The sequence below is a fragment of the Haliotis rufescens genome, unplaced genomic scaffold (assembly GCF_023055435.1).
Source record: "Haliotis rufescens isolate VD_foot unplaced genomic scaffold, xgHalRufe1.0.p SCAF_22, whole genome shotgun sequence".
NCBI classification, from domain to species: domain Eukaryota; kingdom Metazoa; phylum Mollusca; class Gastropoda; order Lepetellida; family Haliotidae; genus Haliotis; species Haliotis rufescens.
The window spans coordinates 8,335,077-8,362,076 of record NW_025963913.1 but is presented as its reverse complement, the minus strand read 5'-3'; the positions used below and the strand labels follow the sequence as shown (position 1 = coordinate 8,362,076).

Here is a 27,000-nt window from a genome sequence, read left to right as displayed (position 1 = left end):
TCCATAGTTTTACCAAATACTGAGTTATTCATGAGCTTATATAGATTCTTTTCAAAATCGCTGGTAGCTATCTTTCTTAAATCTGTGTTCAACCTTATATAGGGCTCCATCCAAGGGCTTTGATCAAACTTTAGAACTCTGTGTATTTTCTTTAGTTTCATACCTAACGATAGATATAAACTGGAGATTTCTGTAGTGAACTATATATTTTGTCTTATCCATCAAATTTGGTACGAGTTTTTCTACGTTAGCTAACCTAGTATTACCCATAAAGGAGTGTTGATATTCCGACATCCAATCTTTTTTCACCATTAATCTTTCGGGAGCTAGCGGATAACTGTTATGATCTTTATGTAACGAATTTGGATATTCCAAGTCAACTTCTAGTATGTACCCTTTATTCACATTGATATTATGGATATTATTCACTTTGATATCATTCACATCAACCCACTCAAATCCACATGTGGGTAAAGGTTGACTCATAGCCCATCCGTACAAATTGTTGGCGTCGAGATATAATATATGTGTGTCGGGTTTACTCGGATCATATCCTTCCACTAATTTATTATTAACCTTAGAATACCTTTTCGCTACCATCGATATACTACCTCTTAATCCTTTCTCAATAAACAAGTGCATATCGTAATCGGTGAGTAGTTTTAGTTCTACACCGGTCTTCTTCAACAACGCATCCCACAATAGTCCGGGACTGGAATAGTACCATGCCGGGTCCAAGCCGTATTGTTTGAAACATGTCTCTCTAAATATCTCGAATATATCGGCTAGTAACAGTACATCGGTTTTTAAGTACAGATCGTGATAATCACCTAAATTCTTACAACCTAATTTATCCCACACCGTCAGAGCGTGTTCATAATCGTAATCGGTTATTTTAGATTCTGTTAAGTTACTATAGAATGATTCAAGAGGTGGTAATTTAGTTTCATCGAATCTTGACCAATTATCCATATATTCGTAAGGATATACACCTTTTCTCAACAACAAATGACGACGCCGATCAGTATATTGATTTGTTATTGCAAAGTCATCGGGATTGTTCGCATTAGCTAAATTGTCCAGGGAAGATAACAGAAACTGTACGGAGTCTATGAATCTAAGCCCATTACTTTGCTTTATTCTGGCTTTCCCATCCTTGTCCGTATAATGTATAGTTTTAGTCAACGAGATTGATATGTATTTTTCCATATTATTAGGAATGCACGTTAAGCTGCCGTCGGTCTTTGAGATAGCTTGCATAATGAGATGTGAATCATATCCTCTAAGGTTATGAAACACAACGGGGTTTTACATAGTGGTTGATAAGACTCACCCTGACTAGGTCATGGTTTATGCGTAGTTATTGTATAACTGAAAATTACAATGACTGTCAATCCCAAAGCTATAAATGCTATCTCTCTGTTTTTTTGTTCCTCTGATGGTGTATAAAACTGACTTATTGTTGGTCTCTGAATTGGGTCAAGTTTTTTTCCATAAACGAGGAAGTATTTGTGCATGGCAGATTCAACATTTGAATTGAATGACCTTGCTTACGCAGTTCTTCATTAATAAAATCTAATCTTAATATCCTATTTCTGGTCCATTGTGACTGGGCTGCTTCGAGTTGTTCTAATGCTTTATTATGTCGTTTACGCTCCTTTTCAACTTCTTTAGCGTTTGATTCCCTCAGAGTAGAAAATAAATAATTACTCCCCGAAAAAGCTAGAGCATTATCAATAGCCCTACCGACCATCATCGCAATTGTTGCCATATTCATGTGAGAAATAAACCTTAGTTTATTTTAATTTAAACGGCAATGCCATGGCATCTGATTTAATGTCCATTTATTTAACAGTCAAGGGGAGACAATCCAGACTGTCAGTGGCTGATTATGCTGTAAGCGGTATTTGTTTTTTTATTGTTGCAAGGGACACGTCACAGGCGCCAAATGTAACTTGCAAACTACACGTTGTGCAGGTGATTTTTCTCAGTCTGTTTGTTAAAATTCACTCAAAGAAGAATGTCTGTGAATACAAAAGGCGAAGGAAACGAACAGCCAAGTCAGTTCGACTTTCGACAATGGTGCAGTGACAGCCATCTGAACAGTAAGACCGCACAAATTTTGAATGATGAAGACATTGATAGTACAGTTGCGTTGTGCTTGATGTCACTAGATGACATTACTGAACTAAGATTGTCCGTAGGTCAGCGGAACATCCTAATTCAAGCAATAAAACAGTTGAAATCGCCGCAACCAGTACAGTCGCTGCCGTCGCCTGTCACAACAAAAACACTTGCGGGTGACAAACAGTTGAGTGACCTTGTAAACAGCTTGTCGGATGTACACCTCAAAGACTTCCTAGACCACACCACGTCGTTAGACATGGGACAACCCGGAAATGCTTCACTACAGGGACGAGGTGAGAAACCACTTCTAATTCCTGACTTTGTATCTAAGCCCAGGTCATCAATGACCAGCGAAGAGACGCCTATAGTAGGTGATGGGTCAGCACAGCTGTATCTAAGGTCGTCGAGGGGGAAACCCCTTCCAGAACATGTGCCATTATCACAGTGGGTTTCAGCCAATGTCCGTATTTTGTCAAAATTGATCGACCACAGGAAAGCAGGTATTGATGAAATTAAGGACTATCTGGAATACACAGCTCAAATTGGGGATCTCTGTCAAACATATACTATCCCTTCAGTTATGCTTCTTGACAACGCACACAGATTGAGACAAGCACAGACCCAGTGCGGCTGGAGTGAAATATCGTTCCATGACCTATTCTACTTTTTAGAAAAGAGAACATTCCAACCCCGAAAAGCAAACTCATTTCAGAATGCCCATTCCAGCTCTCAGAGTGACAATCGTCCAACAGATGAGTCAGGCAGATCCATTTGCATTAATTACCAGCACCCCTCGGGTTGTAAGTTCCCAAACTGCAAGTATGCACACACATGTATAGTACCAGGCTGCAAGCAAAGGCATCCCCAGTTTGAACACCAGGATATCCCACCACGGTTTCGTACCTATAAACAATAAAGTCTCCAGCCCAATAGGGAATTGTACTAACGTGTGGGAAAGGGAATTAGAAGAGGACAGTGATTGTGAGTTTTTGATTGATGGGATAAAAAATGGTTTCTGGATTATTGATAAAGATGTAACAATTAGTGATGTTCTTTGTAAAAACTACAAGTCTGCCACAGATGAGTCTGTACGAACAATTGTTGAAGACCAAATTTCAGAGGAAATCAGCCGAGGCAATTATGTTATTGTAGACAGAAAACCAAAGCTTGTTAGTAGCTTGGGAGCAATACCAAAAGGCACTGGGAAGGTACGCTTAATTCATGATTGCTCTAGACCATGTGATCTCAGCCTCAATGATTATGCAACGACACAATCTTTTAAATATCAAACCATTGACGAAGCAATCAAACTTCTGCCGAGGGGTGGATACATGGCAAAACTGGATCTGAAAAATGCTTACCGTGTGGTGCCGTTACATCCTGACTGCTATGAAGCTACCGGCCTGCTGTGGCAGTTCAAAAACTCAAGACTTCCAGTCTACATGATTGACACAAAGCTCCCATTTGGAGCTTCCAAGAGCCCTGAGATATTTAGCCGTTTGTCGTCATCTGTTCGTAGAATGTTAAGGCGCAGAGGTTTTGTGGTAGTTGTATACCTTGATGATTTTCTATGCATTGCAAAAACAAACTCTGAGTGTTGGAAAGCCTTCAGGACATTGAGAAGATTATTGACCGATCTAGGTTTTGCTATAAATGAAAGCAAAACGGTTGAACCTACTCAGAAACTGACTTTCCTAGGGATAGAGATTGACTCTACTACCTGTACCTTATCCTTACCTGCGGATAAATTGCTTGACTTGAAGCACATATTAGGGAAGTGGGTGACGAAAAAGAAAGCAACAAAGCGTCAACTTCAGGAAATTGTAGGTAAATTGAATTGGGCAGCACAGGTAGTTCATGGAGGGCGCACATTTATGCGCAGATTAATTGACTTATGTAATACCCTTAAAAAACCCAATCACCATACCAGGCTGAATGTATGCGCAAAGGCTGATATCAAGTGGTGGCATGAATTTTGTGAATGTTTTAATGGTACTGTGAAATTTATTGAAAATGAACCGGTGCCCGCAGCAAAGTTCTCCACGGATGCCTGCAGTGATGGTGGCGCAGCATGTTTCGGCCCTGACTGGGTCTATTATAATTGGCATACAGACTTCCCATTTGTTGAACATTTACACATCAATGTGAAAGAGTTGTTCACTGTGTATTTAGCAGTCAAACGCTGGTGTGTAACCTGGACAGACAAACATATCATTGTCTACACAGACAATACTTATACTATGCATACCCTTAACAAAGGTACTAGTCGTGACCGATTAGCCATGCGTTGGCTGCGCAAGATATTCTGGTTTTCTGCTGTGCATAACTTTAAATTTTCAGCCAGATATATCCCAGGCAAAGATAACCTTGCAGCTGACTCTCTGAGCAGGTTGCACAATGTTACATTTCTTTATAAATCAATACAGTTTATTCCGTTCTATTGGTTGTGTTGTGAAACTTGTTACAGGAAGTATATTCTAGTGCCAGCATCCTCACACGTATCCAAACTAACTTTGTCCTATCTACAGGGCAAGTGGCTCAACAGTGGCGACACCTATATAGCGAGATGCAGCAGTTTCGACGGGCAACATATGCCGAAACTACTAAGCGCACATATTCCTCAATGAAAACTGCATATCTGAGATTCTGTCTGTACTTTAGTAGGACACCAGTTCCAGCCGACCGCATGACAGTACTGCTTTACAGAGTGTTCCTAACAAGATCCCTTTCAGCAACTAGTATTCCAGGATATATGAATATCATTCGCCTGCTTCATCTTGAGGTGGGGTTACCAAACCCCTTGGAGACATGGGAACAAAAGGCCCTGCACAAAGGTATCTTAAGACTAAAAGGTACACCAACGAAACAAAAACTTCCTATAACACCAGATATACTAAGGCGGATGCACAGTCATATGGACATGTCAGAACCATTCCTGGTAGCTTTTTGGGCAGCCTGCATCATTGCGTTTTTCTGTTTCTTGAGGAAATCTACCATGCTCCCTGAAACTAGAGGCAGTGGTTCAAGAAAGCAGACCTACTTGAGTCTGCACGATGCCAAGATTTCCCCTGACAAAGATAGTGCCATGATTACTGTCAGACACACAAAAACTATACAGTTTGGTCAGCGAGTGTTAAAGTTACCGCTGGCTAGGGTACCCGACTCTGTGCTTTGTCCTGTTAAAGCACTTGAACATTTGCTTTCACAATATAGTGAAGAACTTCAACATTCAAATGCACCTTTGTTTTCATATGTGGACAGAAGTGGAGTCCTCAAGAGTTTAACTTACAAAAGTTTTGTTAAAACATTGAAATATTATCTGGACAAATGTGGTTATGATTCTGGTGCATACAGCGGTCACTCTTTCCGCAGAGGCGGATGTTCCTATGCATTTGACATTGGCATTCCACCCTTGCTTATAAAGCTACGTGGTGATTGGCGCTCCAATGCATATGAGCGCTATGTTACAGTGTATGATGCAATGCATGAGAAACTTGCTCAATCTCTCAGTGCAGGGATAGTGAACTAAGTCAAACCACAGAACTTTCACCAGGTTATTCCTCTTGGGGGGTTTGGAGGTTTTATGTTTCGATTAAACATTTGTCATTATTAAATGACCTTTGCCCCCAAGAGGAATCGTTTGTTTTCCTTTTCCAGCCCATATGGCACTAGCGCTGGATTTCTTGTTGTTTGTCGTTTAAGACAATTACTTTGTCCGTGTGCTACTAGCATATCAACCAAGGATTGGATGATGGAGTTTAAGTGAGAAATAAACCTTAGTTTATTTTAATTTAAACGGCAATGCCATGGCATCTGATTTAATGTCCATTTATTTAACAGTCAAGGGGAGACAATCCAGACTGTCAGTGGCTGATTATGCTGTAAGCGGTATTTGTTTTTTTATTGTTGCAAGGGACACGTCACAGGCGCCAAATGTAACTTGCAAACTACACGTTGTGCAGGTGATTTTTCTCAGTCTGTTTGTTACCCACCCTCCCACCCGGAGGTTTTATGTTTCGATTAAACATTTGTCATTATTAAATGACCTTTGCCCCCAAGAGGAATCGTTTGTTTTCCTTTTCCAGCCCATATGGCACTAGCGCTGGATTTCTTGTTGTTTGTCGTTTAAGACAATTACTTTGTCCGTGTGCTACTAGCATATCAACCAAGGATTGGATGATGGAGTTTAAATGAATATAAAATATTCAAATGTTTAATTACTTCATTATGTCTTCCGGGATAAGCCCTTGTTTGATGAGCATATCTTTTGTAGCCATTGCTAATCCTATATCAAGAATGATCATACCGCTATCATAACCATTAAGATCTAGCTTGGGTGGTGTGGCTTTAGTAATCATTTTAGCTATACGAGCATAGCCAATGGCCAAGCCGCTGACCACCGCTGAATGATACGTTGCGTTTACCAACATTTTACCGTCTGTAACTGGAGTAGTCATGCTTTTTTTATAGCATTATATGGGGCTAACCTCTAATTGAACTTGTTGTTGTGTAATCAGGGGTGACGTTTTCTCTTCTCTGGTCTTATAAAACAACCATACCACCACCATAGCAACAACTCCTAGTGCATAGAGAGCCCAAGTTTTAATCAGACGACTATGTTCAATATTTGAATTATGCATTAGTTTTCTAGCCTTCCTCGCTAACACACCCTTTATACCAGCGGCGATTTTTCTGGGGTTCCTAGTAACTCTGGCTTGTGATTTCGCAATTGCTGGTATTTCCTCATTCACTTGTTCCACAATCTCTTGTGATTGTGATTCCACAATCTGTTGTGATTGTGCAATCAGGGTTATTTCCTCGTTCACTTGTTGTTGCGTCTCCACAATCTGTGGTGTCATTTGAGTCTCCGTTATCATTAAGTGGGCACTTATGTTTAAATTGACAATACCTAGCAATTATTAAAGCTCTGGTGAGTGGAGCTAAGAACATTCCGTATCTATGATAAAACTCACAGCTCACTGCGCTTATAGTGTGTTCGATGAATGGGTCTTTCTCGAGAGATTTGCATAAATACATGTGATGTTCTCCTGGGATAGGAAGAAACGTACTAGCTACTACTGTGTATAGTTGTAACATAGCCGACCCTATTGTTTTAGTCATGGTAGTTCCCAGCCTAGACTCGTAACGCGAGTACAGTTTTTTAATTTCATCATCGGTCATGTTATCAATTTTTTCGATGGTATAATTTTCCCCAAAATATTGGGAACATTTTCGACGGCTACCAAAGCCGCGAGTCTTTCTCTATGTTTATCTAAAGATTTATCTACATGTTCTTCTGTATGTTGATCAGGTTCTTTGAGCATTTGTTCGATGAGTTCGTCGCATTCCATAATGTAATACCTAAGGAGATATTAAGTCTAACATAATAAAATATGGCATATCCAATACAACCAGTAATAATAAAATGTTGTGAAAGAATGAGGATTTCAAGCCACATTATTACATAATAACCGCTAATGTTCAATTATCATATTTTTGCTATTTTGCTATCTTTTTGCTATTTCCCATAATTTGCTATAATTTTGCTATTTTTGCTGTAATTTTGCTTAGCAGTTGCTATAATATTTCTCAGCAGTTGCTATTATTCCTATAATTTTGCTTAGCAGTTGCTATTTTTGCTAAGCAATTGCATAAGCAGCTGGTTGATCGGTTTTTAATACGAGTTTACAGTGCTTCGTTGCTGCTGACAGTTTGCTGACTTTATCTTGCTCGGACTTGGTATAAATAACATCATTTTCACATAGACATTCCTCAAATGAATCTGGATCTATGCAATGAAACAGGGCTACCCATTTAGTTTGCTCTCTCAGATCTTTCAGGACAGAGTTGTACTTTTGAGTAAGTACCCAAACGCTATGCTTAGTATGTCGACCAGAGAATGCTAAATATGAAAGCATATCTTTCTTTTTGGTGAGTTCTTTACTCGCACTGCAATCGTCTATTATGAAAAGGGTTGATTCTCCTTTGTATTTTTCGTGACATACTCGTAAACAGTCTTGTAAACAATCGCCTGGATCAACTTTGTACACCCCGGGATCATTCATTACCCAATCTCTCGAAAGGTATGTTTTATTAACGCTTATAGTCGATCACAGAATAATAATATGATCGAAAACGTCCCGATAATGACTTTGTAAAATATCTATTCTAAAGCTGTTTTTCCACAACCCGTTTGCCCGCAGATGATAGCGCAGTGCGGTTCTTTAGGTAAAAGATTATTAATAGAGAGCTTACACGAATCTTCCATTCTGTATATTAAGTTGCGCATATATAATCACGTACAAATATATGTTTAATTTACCAGCCACTTCCTGGAGCTTCGTTATCTGTATAGTGACACCCTCGCTAGCATTTTCTATTCTCCGCCCACTACCGTGTAGTTGGTCATCGTCCGTGGTTCGCATGTCCAGCCATAGTGCGTACTTCGTGGTGAGGTATTCACCCATCGATACATCCCCGAGAGACAGATCTTTCGCGACCATGTTAACTTCTGGGCTTCGTTTTATAGAAGGGAGTTTTTTAATCTCATCCCATTGTTGATATGCTAGCATTCCTTGACTATAGTTGATTAGGAACGCCCTCGATAGTCAATTCTACTTTTGTAATCTTGGGATTGTAGAACTTCTCGGTATTTCTTTTAATTGCATCGAAGGGGTCCTCGAACAACATTAAAATACCTTTCAACGATCTCGTGGGGACGTTTAGATTGATATTCCATGTCGTATCTTTTTTGCTCCTTATGATCTTTCAGTGTCGAAGCACGCGATCGTACAAAATAGCTATACTTCCTGTATACTGGTTACGAATTTGTCTGGCTAATTCAGGATCTGTTATCATATCATACTCCAGTGAGATATTGTCAATGGAATAGCTAGCATCTTCAGCAGCTCTGATTACTCTACCGTAGTCATTAAAAGTTAGTTCGTATTCTAACCTATCACCTAGGGATGCTTGATAGAAGGGCATGTGACTATCTAGTAATTCAAAGTCTAGCGGAATATAGAATCGGTTACCTAATGCGCCGGCAACAGCGAGATCTTTTACAACGGTACTATCACCATTATCAGCACCCACACGCAGTCTCAATGTGTTCCAATTACAAATACCTTGGTACTGTAAGTTTTCCCGCCCTTTATCGGTTCTCCAGAGATCCATGTAGCAGAAATATACATCGCTATTGTCGATACTCAAAACCTCATTACCACTAATTTTAATCGCGATTTTCTTAACGATAGCACGACCTATGTTCTGAACAGGCTCCCTGTGAACATCTGTAGAAGTCAAACTAATTGTAAATGCTAGTCGGACAGTTCCCGGAACTAACACATCGTGTGCGCTGAGATTAGGAAAGCGAACCAGAAGCGTTTGATTCTGATCAATGGTACTCGGGTTATAAGTTATAGTTACAGACTGACAAATTGCTTTAACCCCTAATGGATCCTGTAGTCTACATTGTGGGTTTAACTTGCGTCCGTATTGCGAAGACATTGTTATATTGAAATTATGTAACCTTATGTTTAATATAAAAATGGATGATTTTAATCTAGATGACTTTGATAACCCTAGTACAATCGAAGAGGGTACTGATGAAACCAGCTTTGGTGGCATGAATCTTAGCGATGAACTTTTACAATCAACCGTTAATGATTATTACGATACCTTTAAAGAAACCCCAATTGGTCGTGACTATTCAAAGTTTGAACTAGATAGTAAAGGAATATTGCGACTGAGTGGCTCTCCGGATATTGATCTTATGAATTCTTGTACTCGTAAGCCCCTAGCCTTGTCTACGATAGCCAGTAAACATGGCATCAACATTGTTCGTGATGAATTAGGTTTTGTGGACTACTCACGAGAAAAACTTTCCGCGAAGACTACTTAGGTTCTTCGGACTGTGCGTGCTGAACTCGGTACCATAGATAATTTGGAAGAAAGCTCCAAGCTGGCCTTGAACGGACTCGGAGAAATCTTTGGTACCTACTACGATAATTCCACGGTCAGTGTACCATCCTCAGAGTTCAGTATTAGTGAATTACGAGGTCTTGACAACGCAATGCAAACAATGCGGGGAGAACTGATCAATAATGTAGCCAAGCTATCCGAACTAGACAAGCATATAGCTTATGAGAAAACAAAACTTGAACAGGCGGGTGATGAATTCAGTAGACGCCGCGTTGCAGAAAGATTGCGTAACTTAGAAGACGAAAATCGGCCCGCCTCGAAGCAGCTTCCAGTAATAGAAAGGCACTTCCTTAACAAATCAGTCTAATTCGAGAAACTATCAATCAAGTCCTCAACGATGATACTACACTGGCCGATAAAATTAAAACATTGTTCAGAGAACAGGGAATAACCATTGCCAGTATTTTTACCGCATTGGGATTTATTATATCGACTTTGACTCGCGTTAACCAGTGGCGGTGGAGTTCAGGAGGTGGTGCACCATCCAGTGATAAAAAGGGTGTAAAAGAGTGGATAAAAAAACATTTAAAAGCATTAGGAGAAGCACTGGGAAAGCTCTCTGGGAAAGCCGCGTCTGCACTTCCAGGTATAATAGGGAGTATCGTTTCCTGGCTCTTGAATTTATTAGCAAAGACCACCACTTGGCTTAGTCAAAATTTGTGGGCACTAATCGTAGCAATTGCAGGGCTGTTGTACGTATCCGTTAAAGTAAAGACTATTTAACGAAATCATGAGTAAACCAGCCGCGACTCCACCTACTGTAAGAGCTGTTTTTTCATCGATATGTTGTTGATTTTTAGCTGCAATATGTGGTGGCACTTGTGGTTGTGCGTCAGTAGATGTGTTAGTAGGAGCGTCAGTAGATATCTGTGGCTTGACTATTCCCGTTTCACCTGTGTTTGTTTGCGTTATTAAATCGGTGTTAATATCTGAATTTATACCTGGTTTTTGTTGATCAGTAGCAATAACAATTTTATTATTATAACCAATCACTTGACCGATCTTAAGTTCCATATTACTCGGAGACATGTATAGTCCCGGCGCATAAATGTAGTCTACTTTGGATTGAGCGTACTGTAATATATCTTGATAACGTTTTATAGAAGATGGTATGTCAACTGGTGAATTAATAGCATCCTCCACATTTGCGACAAACTGTTTTTGCGCATCAAGCGCCGTCCCAGAACCAATAATGGACGTTCGTGTTTGCAATTGTGCACCAAGAATTGCCCATACATAAGTTCTTATTGATTCATTAACTCTTACAACTCTTGGGTTAGTAAAATTATTTTCTGTTTTTTCATTTAGAAATTCATTCCGAGTGGTTGCTGAACCTTTTGGATGGTGAAAGCAACACCACCCTTAAAGTTCATACGATCATCTCTCCACTCGTTACTCGAGAGAGCAAAGCTCGGAAGATGCCGACCTCTTTTCAGTAAATCATCGCTGACTTCTTTAACAGAGTTTTGCACCAGCGTTCGGAATACCTAGACCATGGTTAACTCCACTCAGACGCCAATCTTTACTCGTAGAAACATTAAATTCCTGACAAATACGTTCGAATGCCCACCTATTGTACGGATTATTTGTGGAATTCCATGCTCGATCCCGCAATAATGGGGCAGTTATTTCTTTAAGTATATGTCTAATCTGATAGTACACGTGAAATAATAAAACAGACTTATTTAGTTCAAATCCTGGGGCATAAAGAGATACACCACATCCTGTTGTTGCACACCATATGGCAAAGTTTAACTGGTTCTGCCAAAATTGCATTGGATTGTGAAACCAATAATGTTTGATTACATATTTAAGTTATGATATAGTATTTTTGTATATTTAAAATGTATGTTACGCTCCCAGGAATAACAAATGGCCAGTCTATTCAACTGCTTCATACTACCGATAACTCGGATGGACAACTTGAAGTCAATATCTGTGATGTAACGTATTACCCGCGGTGGACCAATATAAGTGCTGCAAGAGATAATAATAAGATTTTAATAGGTGAATTCAACGATAGTGGAAACATTAGTAAAATCATTCCTACCACTATATCCGATGGGTATTACAGCGTATGCTCACTCAATGATGAAGTATTTAAGCCTTTCGGAGCTTGTCTCACACAAAATGAGTCGAATGGGATGCTGTTTTTAAGCATTGGAGAAAAGGGTGTATATCTTAGCGATAACATAAAAGAAACACTTATAATTCTTTATCAAAAAGTAGTAAAACAACCCAATGAAATGGAGTTAAATTACCCGATTTAGTTCCCTATAAAGAGTTGTTCATCCATCTTGATCAGATAAACACGACGGATAATATTCAACTAGAAAGTCCTTCAACTCTACTCAGAGCTATTCCAGTCAAAGATGAAAAATATAATAGCGGTAGAACGGAATCTTTCTCATTACAATATAAAAAATTAAAGCGTGGTATTATTCCAGATCTCAAAATTTCTGTATTAGATGTAAAACATCAATCTGTACATATAGGATACTTGGGTGTAACACTCCATATTATAAATAATGGTTGATTCATCAGGCCCTTGAACACTCAGACAATGTAATACAATTGTGCTTTCCGATCTAGGAGACACAGAAGGATTTGGTAAACCCGGCACCGATGGTAAGTTATACGCTTTACACTAGATAATGTATACAAGCGGAACGAAGTTGCATTCACAGGTAATCTAGGAGATTTAAGCAATGTCGACGTTAGTAGACTTCATAAAAACACTTCGTATAATCTTACTCGCAACGATGATAATGAATGGACTATGATCGAAGCAAAAATTAAGTGGCTACTGAATATCGTCATTACCACACCGTATGTGATGACGGGTAAGGCACATAATTTAACTAAGATAATAAATAGTGGGATCGTACTCGGCGCTTATATCCCATCAAAACGAAAAAGTGTGTTAGTCACCCCCCTGCCAGAAAACCCAGGTCATATGTTATTTAGTCGTCCGGCATAAAATGTTAGTTTAAATTTGGTTACTGAATTCAATGATATTAAAGATAACTTGAGTGCCATACCTGATCTTTCTATGCTTATTATTGAAGTCTTGTTTGGAGATGCACCGGTAGATGCCTTCGAAATATTACCAGGTCTATTAATTAAATGGCTAAAGAAACACCAACGTCAACGTTGCAGTATTATTTATATGGGAGTATCACCCATTGCAACCCTTGAGGGGGTCCAAATTATTAAAAGTGACAGCATTTCTCTTACTAAGATATTCATGCCGTATAATATACATTTGATAAGGTTGATGTATACTCTCAAAACATTGAAGCAAGACCAATTAAAGACTATTATATGATATAATAATATACACGATGGGTTTATATCCAGCGCTCGATGAAAAGATGGATACTGTTGATGGATTTCGATTACATCAAATAAGCGACATAAAACAACGAATAGAGAAGGAGAGGGAGTTGAGACTTGGATTGTATAAAAAGTATCGTAGAGCTGTTAATGCTCTCGATGGAGTTGACATCGTGCTTGTAACAGCTAGCATGGGACTCGGTGTGGCCGGTGTTGGTTTATTATCAACTATAATCGCTGCGCCTATTGTACTTGGTATGGAAATAGCCGCCGGAGTCTAAGGACTGGCAGGAATAGCAATAAAATTCATTTCTCGTAAGTTGCAAAAGAAAGCATTAAAACATGATAATATTCGGATACTCACCAAAGCAAAGTTGAACAGCATTGAGGACCATATTTCAACAGCATTAGCTGATTGTAAGATATCCGAGGATGAGTTTCGTTTAGTGCTGTCAGAACTCACCAAATACAACGCAATGAAGCAGGAGATTCGATCCAATTCTCGTAAGACCAGTGGTATTAGTGAAGACGAGAAAAAAAAGTTCATAGAACAGGGGAGACAACAAGCGCGTCAATTATTCCGTGCCAGATTTAAAATAGATTGTTTACTATCGTTGGGTCAGATTTAAATGAATGCTTACATGAGTGAAAATATTGATGTTTCTTTTAATACGATCTCATGACGATCATAGATTCACATCATCATTTTGACATAAAACATAATGACAGGAAAGTTGTCACCTCCTTGCCCAGCATTTCCAGGATGTTACTGAGCTGGGTGGATATCGTTTGCATCAACGGAATGGGAGACACCGCAGGTTGGAGTTCTTTGATGCTGGCTTTGGTGGAAACTCATGGCAGAACATTTGCATTATCACCTGCTTCAAGTAAAAAAGGAGCAGATATATGCATGTTTTGTTATGGGGTCCCATTTCACGAAGGTCAAGGTGATCTAAAAGACTTTCCAGTGGCCAGTGTCCATGGCTGGTCTGCTTGCTGGCTCCATCCTGGGTGTGTTCCCTCTCCTGACAAGGTGTTGGTTCACCATGGCATATCTTTTGGGAGGCATGATCAAACTGGATATGTCATGCATTTTTGTACAAACATTTATTGCCCATACAGTTAGAAATAACCAAGTTCATAAAAAACATATGTGCACTAGTGCAAATATCACTTTACACCCCGGTGTTTTATTGACATCATTGTTGACATCATTTGAATTGTATTGTGGCGTAAGGCAGGCATGACATCACACTAGAAATGACATCATAGCTGAAGTTTGTTCACGTCATAGCTGAAGTTTGCTGACGTCATTCAACAATTGTGGTTTTCTGAGACGGTGGTCATGATCAGTGCATTTTTCTAAAGGGGAGCTCAAAAGGTTAAGAAACAATGGGTAGTAGAGGAATTGTTACGTATACACTCGCATATGTGTTACACTGATTTTACGAAACTTGTGTCAGGATTCATGTTTTACCCTGGCTCTTGCTCGGGAAATACACAAATTCTGATACTCATTTTCTAAAATCAGTATGACACACATACTCGTATAATATTCTATGGGTATATAAACTGGGGCGTCCAGAGCACTATGACTGACATTCCCTGTTTGTGAGACAATTGCTGCAGTATAGACTGTGCAGTCTGCATGAGAGTACTGCATGAGTGAGGCAAGGCGATCAGTGAGGGAAGCAGTAAAGTTGTGGTCTAGGGTCAAAGATCAACTGAAAGTCATGTTTCGTTCAGGTTTTCTACTGACAGACAGCAGAAGGAGCTTCAGCGAGCTCAGAAAGAGGAAAAGGCCCTCAGGGGAGAAGGCAGACTAGAGGAAATGCACAGAATCATTGGACCCAAATCACAGGTATGCTAGAGAAAGAGGCATTCTAAAAAAACGCTTTGGCAATTATTCAAAACTCAGAGAGAGCAATGAAAAGAAACTAAGCAAATATGAAATATATGAAGGGAGAGTAATATTAAAAGTAAACCTAAACTGATAATATTGTCTCTTTTGCACATTTATCAATAACCCTTTACCTGTAATTCTAGATTCATCTTGTGCTCAACGTCTGTTTTCTTTTTCCAAGACCCTGCCAAGCCTACAAGCTTTGATGGGGCAACCTAAGCAGTTCACCGATGAGGCTGAAACACCAGGTATAGTATTTCTCACACAAGAATATATCGGTGCATAGATCTGTGGCTTTGTCTGAAGCTAGGAAATAACTCAACTTGCTACTCGTATGTCAAATATGTGGTACCATTCTAATGTGTGCTTATATTTGTGGTGAGAGATTTCATTATTTGCATTTGGGTAAAAATAGAATGTGTCTAAGTGTTAAAATGGTCAGACTGCATATGGCACTGACCTGTGTACTTAAACAATCAGCTGAGTTTTTTGTGTCCATGACAATGTGAAACCAAGCTGTCTCAGCTTAAGTCAACCTACTCATGTCAAAAACAAGTTAGGATGCTCTCTGAAAACATAGGAAAGCCTTTTTACCTCAAGACTTTTTGTGTCTTCCCTTTGGACCTGATGCTCAAAACATGGAAGTGTTACTGAACCCTTCATACCTACCACACTCTTGTGAACCTAATCAAAGTATGCAGTAAATTTACAATTTATGACTTATATATAGAAGGTCTCATTGTTTTAAATGTTCTTTTTTTGTTTATTGTGTGAATGCCACACTCAGCAATATTCCAAATATATTATGTTGGTTTACAAATAATCAAATCTGGACCAGACAAACAGGTGATTGAGATTATGAGTATCATGGGATAACATTTATACTAAGTTATCTTATAATAATTAGATCTACATCAAGTGCTTTTATGAGTTATCATGGTGTAATATTTATACATCATTTCATATAATTATAGTTTAAGTAATAAATATCATTAGGTAAAATGCATATATAAAATATCAGTAGTTTCAGTTAAAGCTTTTTTTAGATGGTTGCTAGCCTAAGGTAATGGGAGCGCATCTTCTAGACATACTATTCAATAAGACAAGAGTTACGTCTACATAGTTTAATTGATTTAAAGCTTTTAGATAAATGCTAGCCTAAGGTATCAAGATCCCATCTCCCAGACAAAGGATATTTATTTAAGTATATCTGTCATCACCCACCGGGGTATATTAGAATAACATTATTTCAATTAAGACTCATTAAGGATTAGCCCCCATACAAGCTCGTCTATAGTGCATTAAGGATTAGCCCCCATACAAGCTCGTCTATAGGGCATTAAGGATTAGCCCCCACACAAGCTCATCTATAGTGACACCCTAATCTCTTTCAAAGCATCCAGTAAATATGTCAACAAGATTAGTGCCAGTCCAACAGGATAAACAGGATTTAGTATTCCCCTCTGTCTAGCCATCCATTTAGCTTAGGACACAACCAATCGTGTATCAACCAATCACATTCCTTTCTATTGTTTAAATTTTTGTTAAATACATACTGTAGGCAGGTTTTAGGCAGAGAAGGGGTTTGACCAACTTACCAAGCAGACCTCTCTCCCACAGCCCAGAGTGTTGTACCGACTCTCTGTGGCACCCTCAGTTATTATCTAAGTATATTGTAAATTGTTAATTGTTCTTGTAAATAAAATTGTGATTAGTCTCCTGTGACTCTGGCTCTTTGCTGACTAATTCCCCAAGAAAACCAGCACGTCATTTGGAAGGTATTGTTCACCCAGAACAGTTCCATGATAACAGTTATCATGGGATAACATTTATACTAAGTTATCTTATAATAATTAGATCTACATCAAGTGCTTTTATGAGTTATCATGGTGTAATATTTATACATCATTTCATATAATTATAGTTTAAGTAATAAATATCATTAGGTAAAATGCATATATAAAATATCAGTAGTTTCAGTTAAAGCTTTTTTAAGATGGTTGCTAGCCTAAGGTAATGGGAGCGCATCTTCTAGACATACTATTCAATAAGACAAGAGTTACGTCTACATAGTTTAATTGATTTAAAGCTTTTAGATAAATGCTAGCTTAAGGTATCAAGATCCCATCTCCCAGACAAAGGATATTTATTTAAGTATATCTGTCATCACCCACCGGGGTATATTAGAATAACATTATTTCAATTAAGACTCATTAAGGATTAGCCCCCATACAAGCTCGTCTATAGTGCATTAAGGATTAGCCCCCATACAAGCTCGTCTATAGGGCATTAAGGATTAGCCCCCACATGGGATAACATTTATACTAAGTTATCTTATAATAATTAGATCTACATCAAGTGCTTTTATGAGTTATCATGGTGTAATATTTATACATCATTTCATATAATTATAGTTTAAGTAATAAATATCATTAGGTAAAATGCATATATAAAATATCAGTAGTTTCAGTTAAAGCTTTTTTTAGATGGTTGCTAGCCTAAGGTAATGGGAGCGCATCTTCTAGACATACTATTCAATAAGACAAGAGTTACGTCTACATAGTTTAATTGATTTAAAGCTTTTAGATAAATGCTAGCCTAAGGTATCAAGATCCCATCTCCCAGACAAAGGATATTTATTTAAGTATATCTGTCATCACCCACCGGGGTATATTAGAATAACATTATTTCAATTAAGACTCATTAAGGATTAGCCCCCATACAAGCTCGTCTATAGTGCATTAAGGATTAGCCCCCATACAAGCTCGTCTATAGGGCATTAAGGATTAGCCCCCACACAAGCTCATCTATAGTGACACCCTAATCTCTTTCAAAGCATCCAGTAAATATGTCAACAAGATTAGTGCCAGTCCAACAGGATAAACAGGATTTAGTATTCCCCTCTGTCTAGCCATCCATTTAGCTTAGGACACAACCAATCGTGTATCAACCAATCACATTCCTTTCTATTGTTTAAATTTTTGTTAAATACATACTGTAGGCAGGTTTTAGGCAGAGAAGGGGTTTGACCAACTTACCAAGCAGACCTCTCTCCCACAGCCCAGAGTGTTGTACCGACTCTCTGTGGCACCCTCAGTTATTATCTAAGTATATTGTAAATTGTTAATTGTTCTTGTAAATAAAATTGTGATTAGTCTCCTGTGACTCTGGCTCTTTGCTGACTAATTCCCCAAGAAAACCAGCACGTCATTTGGAAGGTATTGTTCACCCAGAACAGTTCCATGATATGAGCATGAAAGTCCATTGTATCATGACTTGTAATCAACCAAGTTATTGATTCTTACCACACAAACCATTTAGTCCCTGGTGCATCGAGCATACATGAACCAAACCCTTCCAAAGCAGGGCCTCATCCTAAAGAAAGTATAGGTTGTTTAGCTGCTCACACTATTCTACCATGATGGAGGTCAGTGGTGTGAGTACAATAATGCTCAAACCTTCATATAAAAACTGTCACACATTCGTATGATAGTGATTTCCCACTACCCATCCTTGTCAAAACGAAAATGTCTTTTTGATCCTGCAAAGCCTGGTGTCTGTGAGGCCTGGAATGTGAAATGTTTCTTCGATTAACTTGATCAGATCATCTGGATCGGGTGCCCCCTTTTTTTTTTTAAGCAAATGTAAATGATATGAGAGGTGGAATCTGATTGATCAGACAGGAGGAGCATAGAAGGGACATAACTTGTAATAGCCACTAGTGATGTTATGATCCAGCCATGAAATTCCAGCCTATTTCGCCAAGGGCGGAAAGTGGACTTTTAGAGTCAGTTAACTCCCTTGCCCAGGGAAGATGAGGCAAAACTTGTATGCATGTGTTGTCTACAAGTTTACGTAGGTTAAGATCCATGAAGATTTTATTCTTGTTCATTTGAAATACACTCCAATAGCTGTTCAGAAGTGATTTGTGATAGTGAATGACCATTAACTACCTTAACATATCAATTTTTTAATATTCCGAACGAAATGAACAGAAGTCCCACTGTAGCACTAACTGAGACTATTGCTGTACCAATATCATGCGGAGACATTCGGGCATTGGTTTGTTCTGATAATCTGGAAATGTTCACTGGCATATGGGAATGTTTAATTTAAATGACAATTGGTCAATATTTGAACAGCTGGAATGTTACCAGTCATGTTGAAGACTGGAAAACAAGTGTTTTTTATGTACAGGTTTATTTACATATATACAATCTGCTCTGCTGGTACCTGTAATAGAATAAACGCTGAAGAAAAGAAGTGATTAGCATTCCAGGTGAAGAGGACACATCAGGTTGAAAAGGAAAGAAAAGGAGTGGCAAGCTGGGTGGGTGGGTGGGAAAGCGATTAGATACAGTGAACGCGTGTGTACTTGAAGAAGGACTGTCCGCGAATGATGGACTAACAAAAGGCGGGATGATGCTCGCGCAGGAATATTCCCCGGGCACGGTGCAGAGTGGTGACCCGGGGTGATTGAGTTACGAGGGGTGATTGGGTTACGGACGTGATTAGCCAATGGTTTTGATACGCGCGATAAAGTCATTTAGTAGTTAGTACTAAATGTAAATATTTCATCATCAACCAGACCTGTTCGTCACAGGTGGAACGAGCATTCATTGAAACAGCCATCTGCATAATGCTACCTCTGTGTCACAGGGCCATATGACACAGTTGAACCAATCAACTCAACAGGAAAGGGTGCACGGGAATCACGCACGCACGAATACGGTGTTAGTGTTGGGCGTCTCAACGTGCGTGATTCTCGTGCACCCTTTCGAGTTGAGTTGATTGGTTCAACTGGGTCATATGGCCCTGTGACGCAGGGGTAGCATAAGTGCACAGAAAATGTAAATAGCATAGATATAAATGTCAGAGGTCACAGTCATCTATCTGCCAACAACAATCTGTACACAATGTTTTTTTAAAAACAAGTAGCAAAAATGCCGCTTTTAAGCAATACATCGGTTGGATAATGTTAATTATGCTAAATATTGTGTGTCTTTGTCTGTGTCTGTGTAATCAGTTGATTTCATTCACTGATATTTCAGTTCCAGCAGTCAATCTTCTGGCTGACCTTGTTAGCCGATATGACAGAGATCAAGACAATCTTCTCAGATGGCTGAAATCTCCTGCATCAAAGGACCTTACTGCAGTCAATCGCAGACTACACTTGCTTTATCTTCATTTGGAGACATTATGTGCAAACATGGAGACTGACTATGAGGCAGTTCTGATGGCGACAGGTCTTCTGGAGAGAGTGTGTGCAGGTCCCAGGTAGGTGTGGACACATGCATGTGGTCCTACTGTCTTCGGGAGAGAGTGTGTGCAGGTCCCAGGTAGGTGTGAACACATGCATGTGGTCCTACTGTCTTCAGGAGAGAGTGGTTGCAGGTCCCAGGTAGGTGTGAACACATGCATGTGGTCCTACTGTCTTCTGGAGAGAGTGTGTGCAGGTCCCAGGTAGGTGTGGACACATGCAAGTGGTCCTACTGTCTTCGGGAGAGAGTGTGTGCAGGTCCCAGGTAGGTGTGGACACATGCAAGTGGTCCTACTGTCTTCGGGAGAGAGTGTGTGCAGGTCCCAGGTAGGTGTGGACACATGCAAGTGGTCCTACTGTCTTCAGGAGAGAGTGTGTGCAGGTCCCAGGTAGGTGTGGACACATGCATTTGGTCCTACTGTCTTCGGGAGAGAGTGTGTGCAGGTCCCAGGTAGGTGTGGACACATGCATTTGGTCCTACTGTCTTCGGGAGAGAGTGTGTGCAGGTCCCAGGTAGGTGTTGACACATGCATGTGGTCCTACTGTCTTCGGGAGAGAGTGTGTGCAGGTCCCAGGTAGGTGTGGACACATGCATGTGGTCCTACTGTCTTCAGGAGAGAGTGGTTGCAGGTCCCAGGTAGGTGTGGACACATGCATGTGGTCCTACTGTCTTCGGGAGAGAGTGTGTGCAGGTCCCATATTGTACCCGACTTCATGTGTTTTTCCGCTGTTCACGTATTAGGGTCACAACACTCTTTTGTGTTATGACAATAGACAGTGTTAATTAATATGGTTCTGTCTGTGTTTATTTCCAGCTTCCTCGTGTATATCCTACAGTTGTTGCCTTTATAGACTAGGGATTTACGCCCCACCTTCCAACCGTGGGATAAATGCATAGTGTGAAATAAGATAAGTTTAAACATTTGTAAATTTTACAAAAAATTGTATATTAATATGCTTATCCTATCTCACACGCTATATGCCCACATGTCCATCCCTGCATCATAATTCCTCTAGCCAATTAAGCTCCAGAATGAGAATAAGTTGGCTGGGGTAATCATGTGTTCAGTGCATGCAGGTCGACTGGCATGAAATCCGTGCATGACCCAGATTGTTTGGAGGTGATCATGGTGATGCTAGGTGTGTTCAGGTGAACTGTTTTTTAGAAGAGTGAAACCTTTGTTTAAGAACGTTTCCACCTAGGATCGAAAGAAGAATGTGAGATATACGAGGGGTGTTCATTAAAGATTTCCCCTAAACCACTTAGGGTTATCATATATGGTTGAAATTTCACATGTGTAATGATACATGTATCTATGAGTTATGTCTGAATTTGCAGCACCGAACTATTAATCTTACCACTTTTACAGGTGTTATGATCAAGTAGGGTGTGACAATGGAGCCAGTAGAATACCGAGCAGTGATTAGGTTTTCATATTTGAAAGGTTGCACACCAAAAGAAACTTTCGATGAAATGAAAGCAACTTATGGGGAAGATGCCCCATCATATGACGTTGTTAAACACTGGCATCGCCAGTTCAAGTGTGGTCGGACATCTGTGGAAACAGCTGCCATTCCTGGTCGCCCCCATTCAGCCATTGATGAGGACACACTATCCATCAAGTGGAGACCGCCATTTTGGCAGACCGACGTATAACTGTTCGCCAGTTAGCACAAGATGTCAAGATCAGTGTAGGGTCTGTGGAAAAAATCATCCATGACAATTTGAACATGCATAAGGTGTCTGCACGATGGATTCCCAGGTTGCTCACACCTTTCCAAAAGCAGGAACGAGTCAATTGCTCAAAGGATCTTTTGGACATGTGCCAAAAAAAACAGGCAAACTTTTTTGACAGACTTATCACACAGGATGAAACATGGCTCCATCACTATGATCCTGAGACTAAAGTTCAGTCGATGCAATGGAAGCATGTGGAGTCACCACCCCAAAAGAAGGCACGTGTCCAACCCTCTGCAGGCAAGGTCATGTTCACGGCGTTTTGGGACCAGCACGGAGTAGTGATGATGGATTTCTTGGCAAAGGGTACCACAATTACAGGAGCTTATTATGCTTCACTGCAGCGGAAATTGCAGGACGCTATCAAGCTTAAGAGGCGTGGCATGCTGACCAAGGGTGTCCGTCTCCTGCAAGATAATGCTCCAGTACACAACTCTCATGTTGCCCAGACAGAAGCGCGGTCCTGTGGCTATGAAATCCTTCCACATCCTCCTTACTCTCCTGACCTTGCACCATCTGACTTCCACCTCTTTCCAACCATGAAGTCATTTTTGAAGGGAAAACGTTTCACAGATGATGAAACACTGATTTCTGAAGTCAAGTCCTGGTTTGAGACGCAAAATGAGGGCTCTTACAAGCGAGGTCTCCATAGTTGCATAAAACGATGGGAGAAGTGTGTAACTCTTGGTGGTTCCACGTGGAGAAAGACTAATACCTATGCCAAGTTTCATTCCACTAGGTCCATCGGAAGTGGGTCAGGGGAAATCTTTAATGAACACCCCTCGTACATTTATTGTAAAATTTACAATATTAACAATTGTTTATTTGTAATCTATTTCTGTTTTTTAGATGTGAGAGCGACCAGGAAAGACAACACAATTTGGCCGTAAGACGAGCAAACCTTCGCAGGGAACATATTCAGAAGGGACACTTGAGACAAGGCATTGTGTGCAGATCTTGTACTCCAGCAGGTACATGGATTATATGTAATAATTATATACATCTGATTACTCCAGCAGGTATATGGACTATATTAGTGATAATCATATACATCTGTTTACTCCAGCAGATGCATAGACTATATGTTATAACTGTATACATCTGATTACTCCAGCAGGTACATGGACTATATTAGTGATAATCATATACATCTGTTTACTCCAGCAGATGCATAGACTATATTTGATTATTGTATACATCTGATTACTCCAGCAGATGCATAGACTATGTGTTATAAGTGTATACATCTGTTTACTCCAGCAGATGCATAGACTCTATGTTATAATCATATACATCTGATTACTCCAACAGGTACATGGACTATATTAGTGATAATCATATACATCTGTTTACTCCAGCAGATGCATAGACTATATTTGATTATTGTATACATCTGATTACTCAAGCAGATGCATAGACTATATTTGATTATTGTATACATCTGATGACTCCAGCAGATGCATAGACTATATGTTATAATTGTATACATCTGATTACTCCAGCAGATGCATAGACTATATTTGATAATTGTATACACCTGATTACTCCAGCAGATGCATAGACTATATGTTATAATTGTATACATCTGTTTACTCCAGCAGATGCATAGACTCTATGTTATAATTGTATACATCTGATTACTCCAGCAGGTACATTTGCTATATGTGATTATCCCTATGTTTGATTATGTTATTTGCAGGTACAATAATTTTTATTCTTTTGAAAAAAACCCCACATAGTTTGTATTGTTTATAAGTTCTTTGTGAAGCACCAAATGGAAACACATACTTGTACTTGTATTTCAGGTGATGTGTGTGTGTGGAGAGAGGCTTATGTACAGGAGGTGTATTACCGCCACTGTGAGGAGCGAGAACGACTGCTGTCCCTGCTTCAAGATGAATCTCTCAGAGAACTTACTGAAGTGGCAGCGAGCATGCCGACAAGTGAGAGGGTTGAAAGACTAGCCCAGCTCCGAGTGAAGAAGGCCCAACTAGACTTGCATCACACAGGTAATCAGTTAACATCAACTGGGAACATTGTGCCTCACACTTAAAACTATAATTCTTTACTTAGCAATGTGGAAAGAACATTGGTCTTTGATCACAAGGGCTCTTACCTCCAAGGTGCAGATACAAATGGTTCCTAGTGTTTCCCAGGTTTCAAGGACAGCCTATTTCTTTAGCAGCAGCCGTACATGTTCCACCTTGACAAGGGGGCACGGTGGCCCAGTCGTCTAAGGCGCCGCAAATCGCTGTGCAGAGTTGTGTCCCTTGGGCATGCCAGAAACCTATGATTGTGGGTTCGAATCGCGGTTCGCCCCGATTATGTTTCTAGGTTTGTCAGCACCATACCCGTGCTCGTGGGTTCGTGGGTTTCACCGAAGTGGTAAACGTCTGAGACCTGCATCACTTCGGGCTTTCCTCCCACATTAAGCTGACATGCCGTGATATAACTGGAATATTGTTAAAAGCGGCGTTAAACCCAACTCACTCACTCACTCATTCCACCTTGACAATGATACATGTATTACAGGACCTTTCATTCATATTGATAACATTTGATTCAAAATGTTATTTTGGCCTCTTGCTCAGCCATTTTAGCTCACATGATTGATAGTCAAGTGAGCTTATATCATGACCTGCTTGTCCAATGTCTGGCGACAGAGGCACCATCATCTGTAAACATTTTCTCAAAAACAAAGCACTGGACCAATGAAACTGAAACTGAAATGCCAATGATGACACCTTGCTGAAGAGGTTCAGTTTTTATGTTCAATATATTTTAATGCAATCTCATTGAAATTAGATCTTGAGTTATCGCTGCCTCTAAACAAATATCTGAGGACATCCCATTATGGGTCACATCAGAACGACCTTTCGTGAACTTTGACCCACCACTGAAATGAATAAAAAGAAGTCGCCATCTGCCAATTAGAATGCAGCTTTCTAGAGCTTTACGGCACTCGTTTCAAACTGGCGACTTCCATTTGAGACTACGTTTGAAAAATATGTTGACACAGTTCTCGATTAAAATTGTTAAAACTGAACAAACGAACATTCCCGAATGTCTAATATATGGTTGAGATTGTATGGCAGTGCTTCCCACGTACTGTGCAACGCCTCCTCCGTTCAAATGTTTATCCCACGGAAGCGAGATATAGACGATAATTTTGACGGAATCATTCGTATGGGCCGTAGCTGTCGTTCGGAATACCCCGTGTCAACGTTTTTGAGGCTGCATGATTAGACAACACATTCCGACCGTCACTTTCATGATCTGGTAAGCGACGCTTTGTTTGGTCGGATGAAAGGTCGTTCTGATGTGACCCATAATGGGATATCCTCAGATCTTTGTTGAGCGATTGCGAGAACTAAGAGATTATGAGATTGATTTTAATGCAATGAAAAATCAATTTATGGCCATTGCTTCAGTCAATTTGATTTCATTTTCATGTACTGAAATTTGGTATATGTTCAACTCGTAGTGGGGTTCTTAATCGAATAGTTTGTCTTTTGTGATATTTTAAAGTCTGACCTGTATTTGACTTTTGCACTTTGACCGTACTCATTATTCTTGTTCACAAGGAGTGATTCTGCTTTTCAATATGGCCCCCAGTGGTATTTTAAATTTTAACCTTGATTTAACCTTTGCTCTTTCACCATACTTTAGGCTGGAACTCCTTATGGCCACATAGTACATGTTTAGTTAGTAGTGGGCTCAACACATATCTTCCATTGTTTTGCAATATTTTTAATTTTGACCTTGAGCATCGACCAGACTGAAACTGAAACTTATTCTGGCCATTACTCAGCCATTCATTTTCGAAATATAATGACATTAGGGATATGTATAGTTACGTTGTAGTGAGGCTAAACATTGGTTCCATATTTTGGCGATATTTTGTGTTTTGAACTTTGCACTTTGGACCATCATCTGGAAATTTGTATGGCATAAGAAAAATTATTCTCCCTATATTAGTTACACAACAGTACATTCTTTCCTGCAGATTTCTTATCTATTATGCCTTTGTACTCAGGAAATATTCGAATAGCAATGCTGACAGCAACTTTGTTAAGTGGCAGTATTTGTGGACATTTTTAAAGGTTGACTACATATCCAGGTGAGCTGCAGTGTCGTGGTGCTATTTTTGCATGTACTGTTAGGACATTTGCATGGGCAGATACAGAGGGGGGGTGCGGGGGTGCGCACCCCCCCTTTTTATTTCGAAAAAAAATCTTTATTTCTGTATAAATTACCACCAAAGACAATAAATAGATCTTAATTGTGCACCCCCCCTTTTAAAAAAAGCTGTATCCGCCCATGATTTGATAGGCAGTAATCATATGGTATGCACATTAAAATATTGTTTTGCTGCAATATGCTTTCATCTTATTGGCGGGATAAAAGAAATTTAGAATTATGTATTTTTTTTCCATTTCAATACAATTTACAGTCCGTGGATCGGGAAAGCAAGTAAAAAATAGTGTGGCCTTACATATTGAAGTTTTTGGCTTGGAAATATAATTGTTGTTGTTTTCTACTTCTGTTATTTATGTTGACATATTATTGTGTACCCATTTATTCTGACCTCTATAGTCTTAACATTGCAAATATACCAGAATACTTCAGGTGAGCAAAAGAAAGTTGTAACTC

At 39.6% G+C, this 27,000-nt stretch overlaps 2 protein-coding genes across 3 annotated transcripts in view; both read left to right on the top strand.

Moving 5' to 3' along the window:
* The window catches only part of LOC124116969, a 223,396-nt gene that overhangs the window by 40,481 nt on the left and 155,915 nt on the right, over positions 1 to 27,000 (top strand). For both annotated transcript variants that reach the window (XM_046478630.2, XM_048401480.1), the window contains exons 11-15: positions 15,193 to 15,307; positions 15,531 to 15,597; positions 20,401 to 20,626; positions 23,197 to 23,318; positions 24,153 to 24,356. In XM_046478630.2, the coding sequence (XP_046334586.1) occupies positions 15,193 to 15,307; positions 15,531 to 15,597; positions 20,401 to 20,626; positions 23,197 to 23,318; positions 24,153 to 24,356 (734 nt within the window). The remainder of the gene's footprint in view (positions 1 to 15,192; positions 15,308 to 15,530; positions 15,598 to 20,400; positions 20,627 to 23,196; positions 23,319 to 24,152; positions 24,357 to 27,000) is intronic.
* On the top strand, positions 4,513 to 6,319 carry LOC125383222. The gene is made up of 2 exons (XM_048401481.1): positions 4,513 to 5,705; positions 6,134 to 6,319. The coding sequence occupies exon 1, from the start codon at positions 4,694 to 4,696 to the stop codon at positions 5,654 to 5,656; it is 963 nt and encodes a 320-aa protein (XP_048257438.1). The 5' UTR covers positions 4,513 to 4,693; the 3' UTR covers positions 5,657 to 5,705; positions 6,134 to 6,319.

Bases quoted from the DNA above. Each gene is read 5' to 3' on its own strand.
- LOC125383222 (XM_048401481.1), top strand. From the start codon at position 4,694: ATGCAGCAGTTTCGACGGGCAACATATGCCGAAACTACTAAGCGCACA.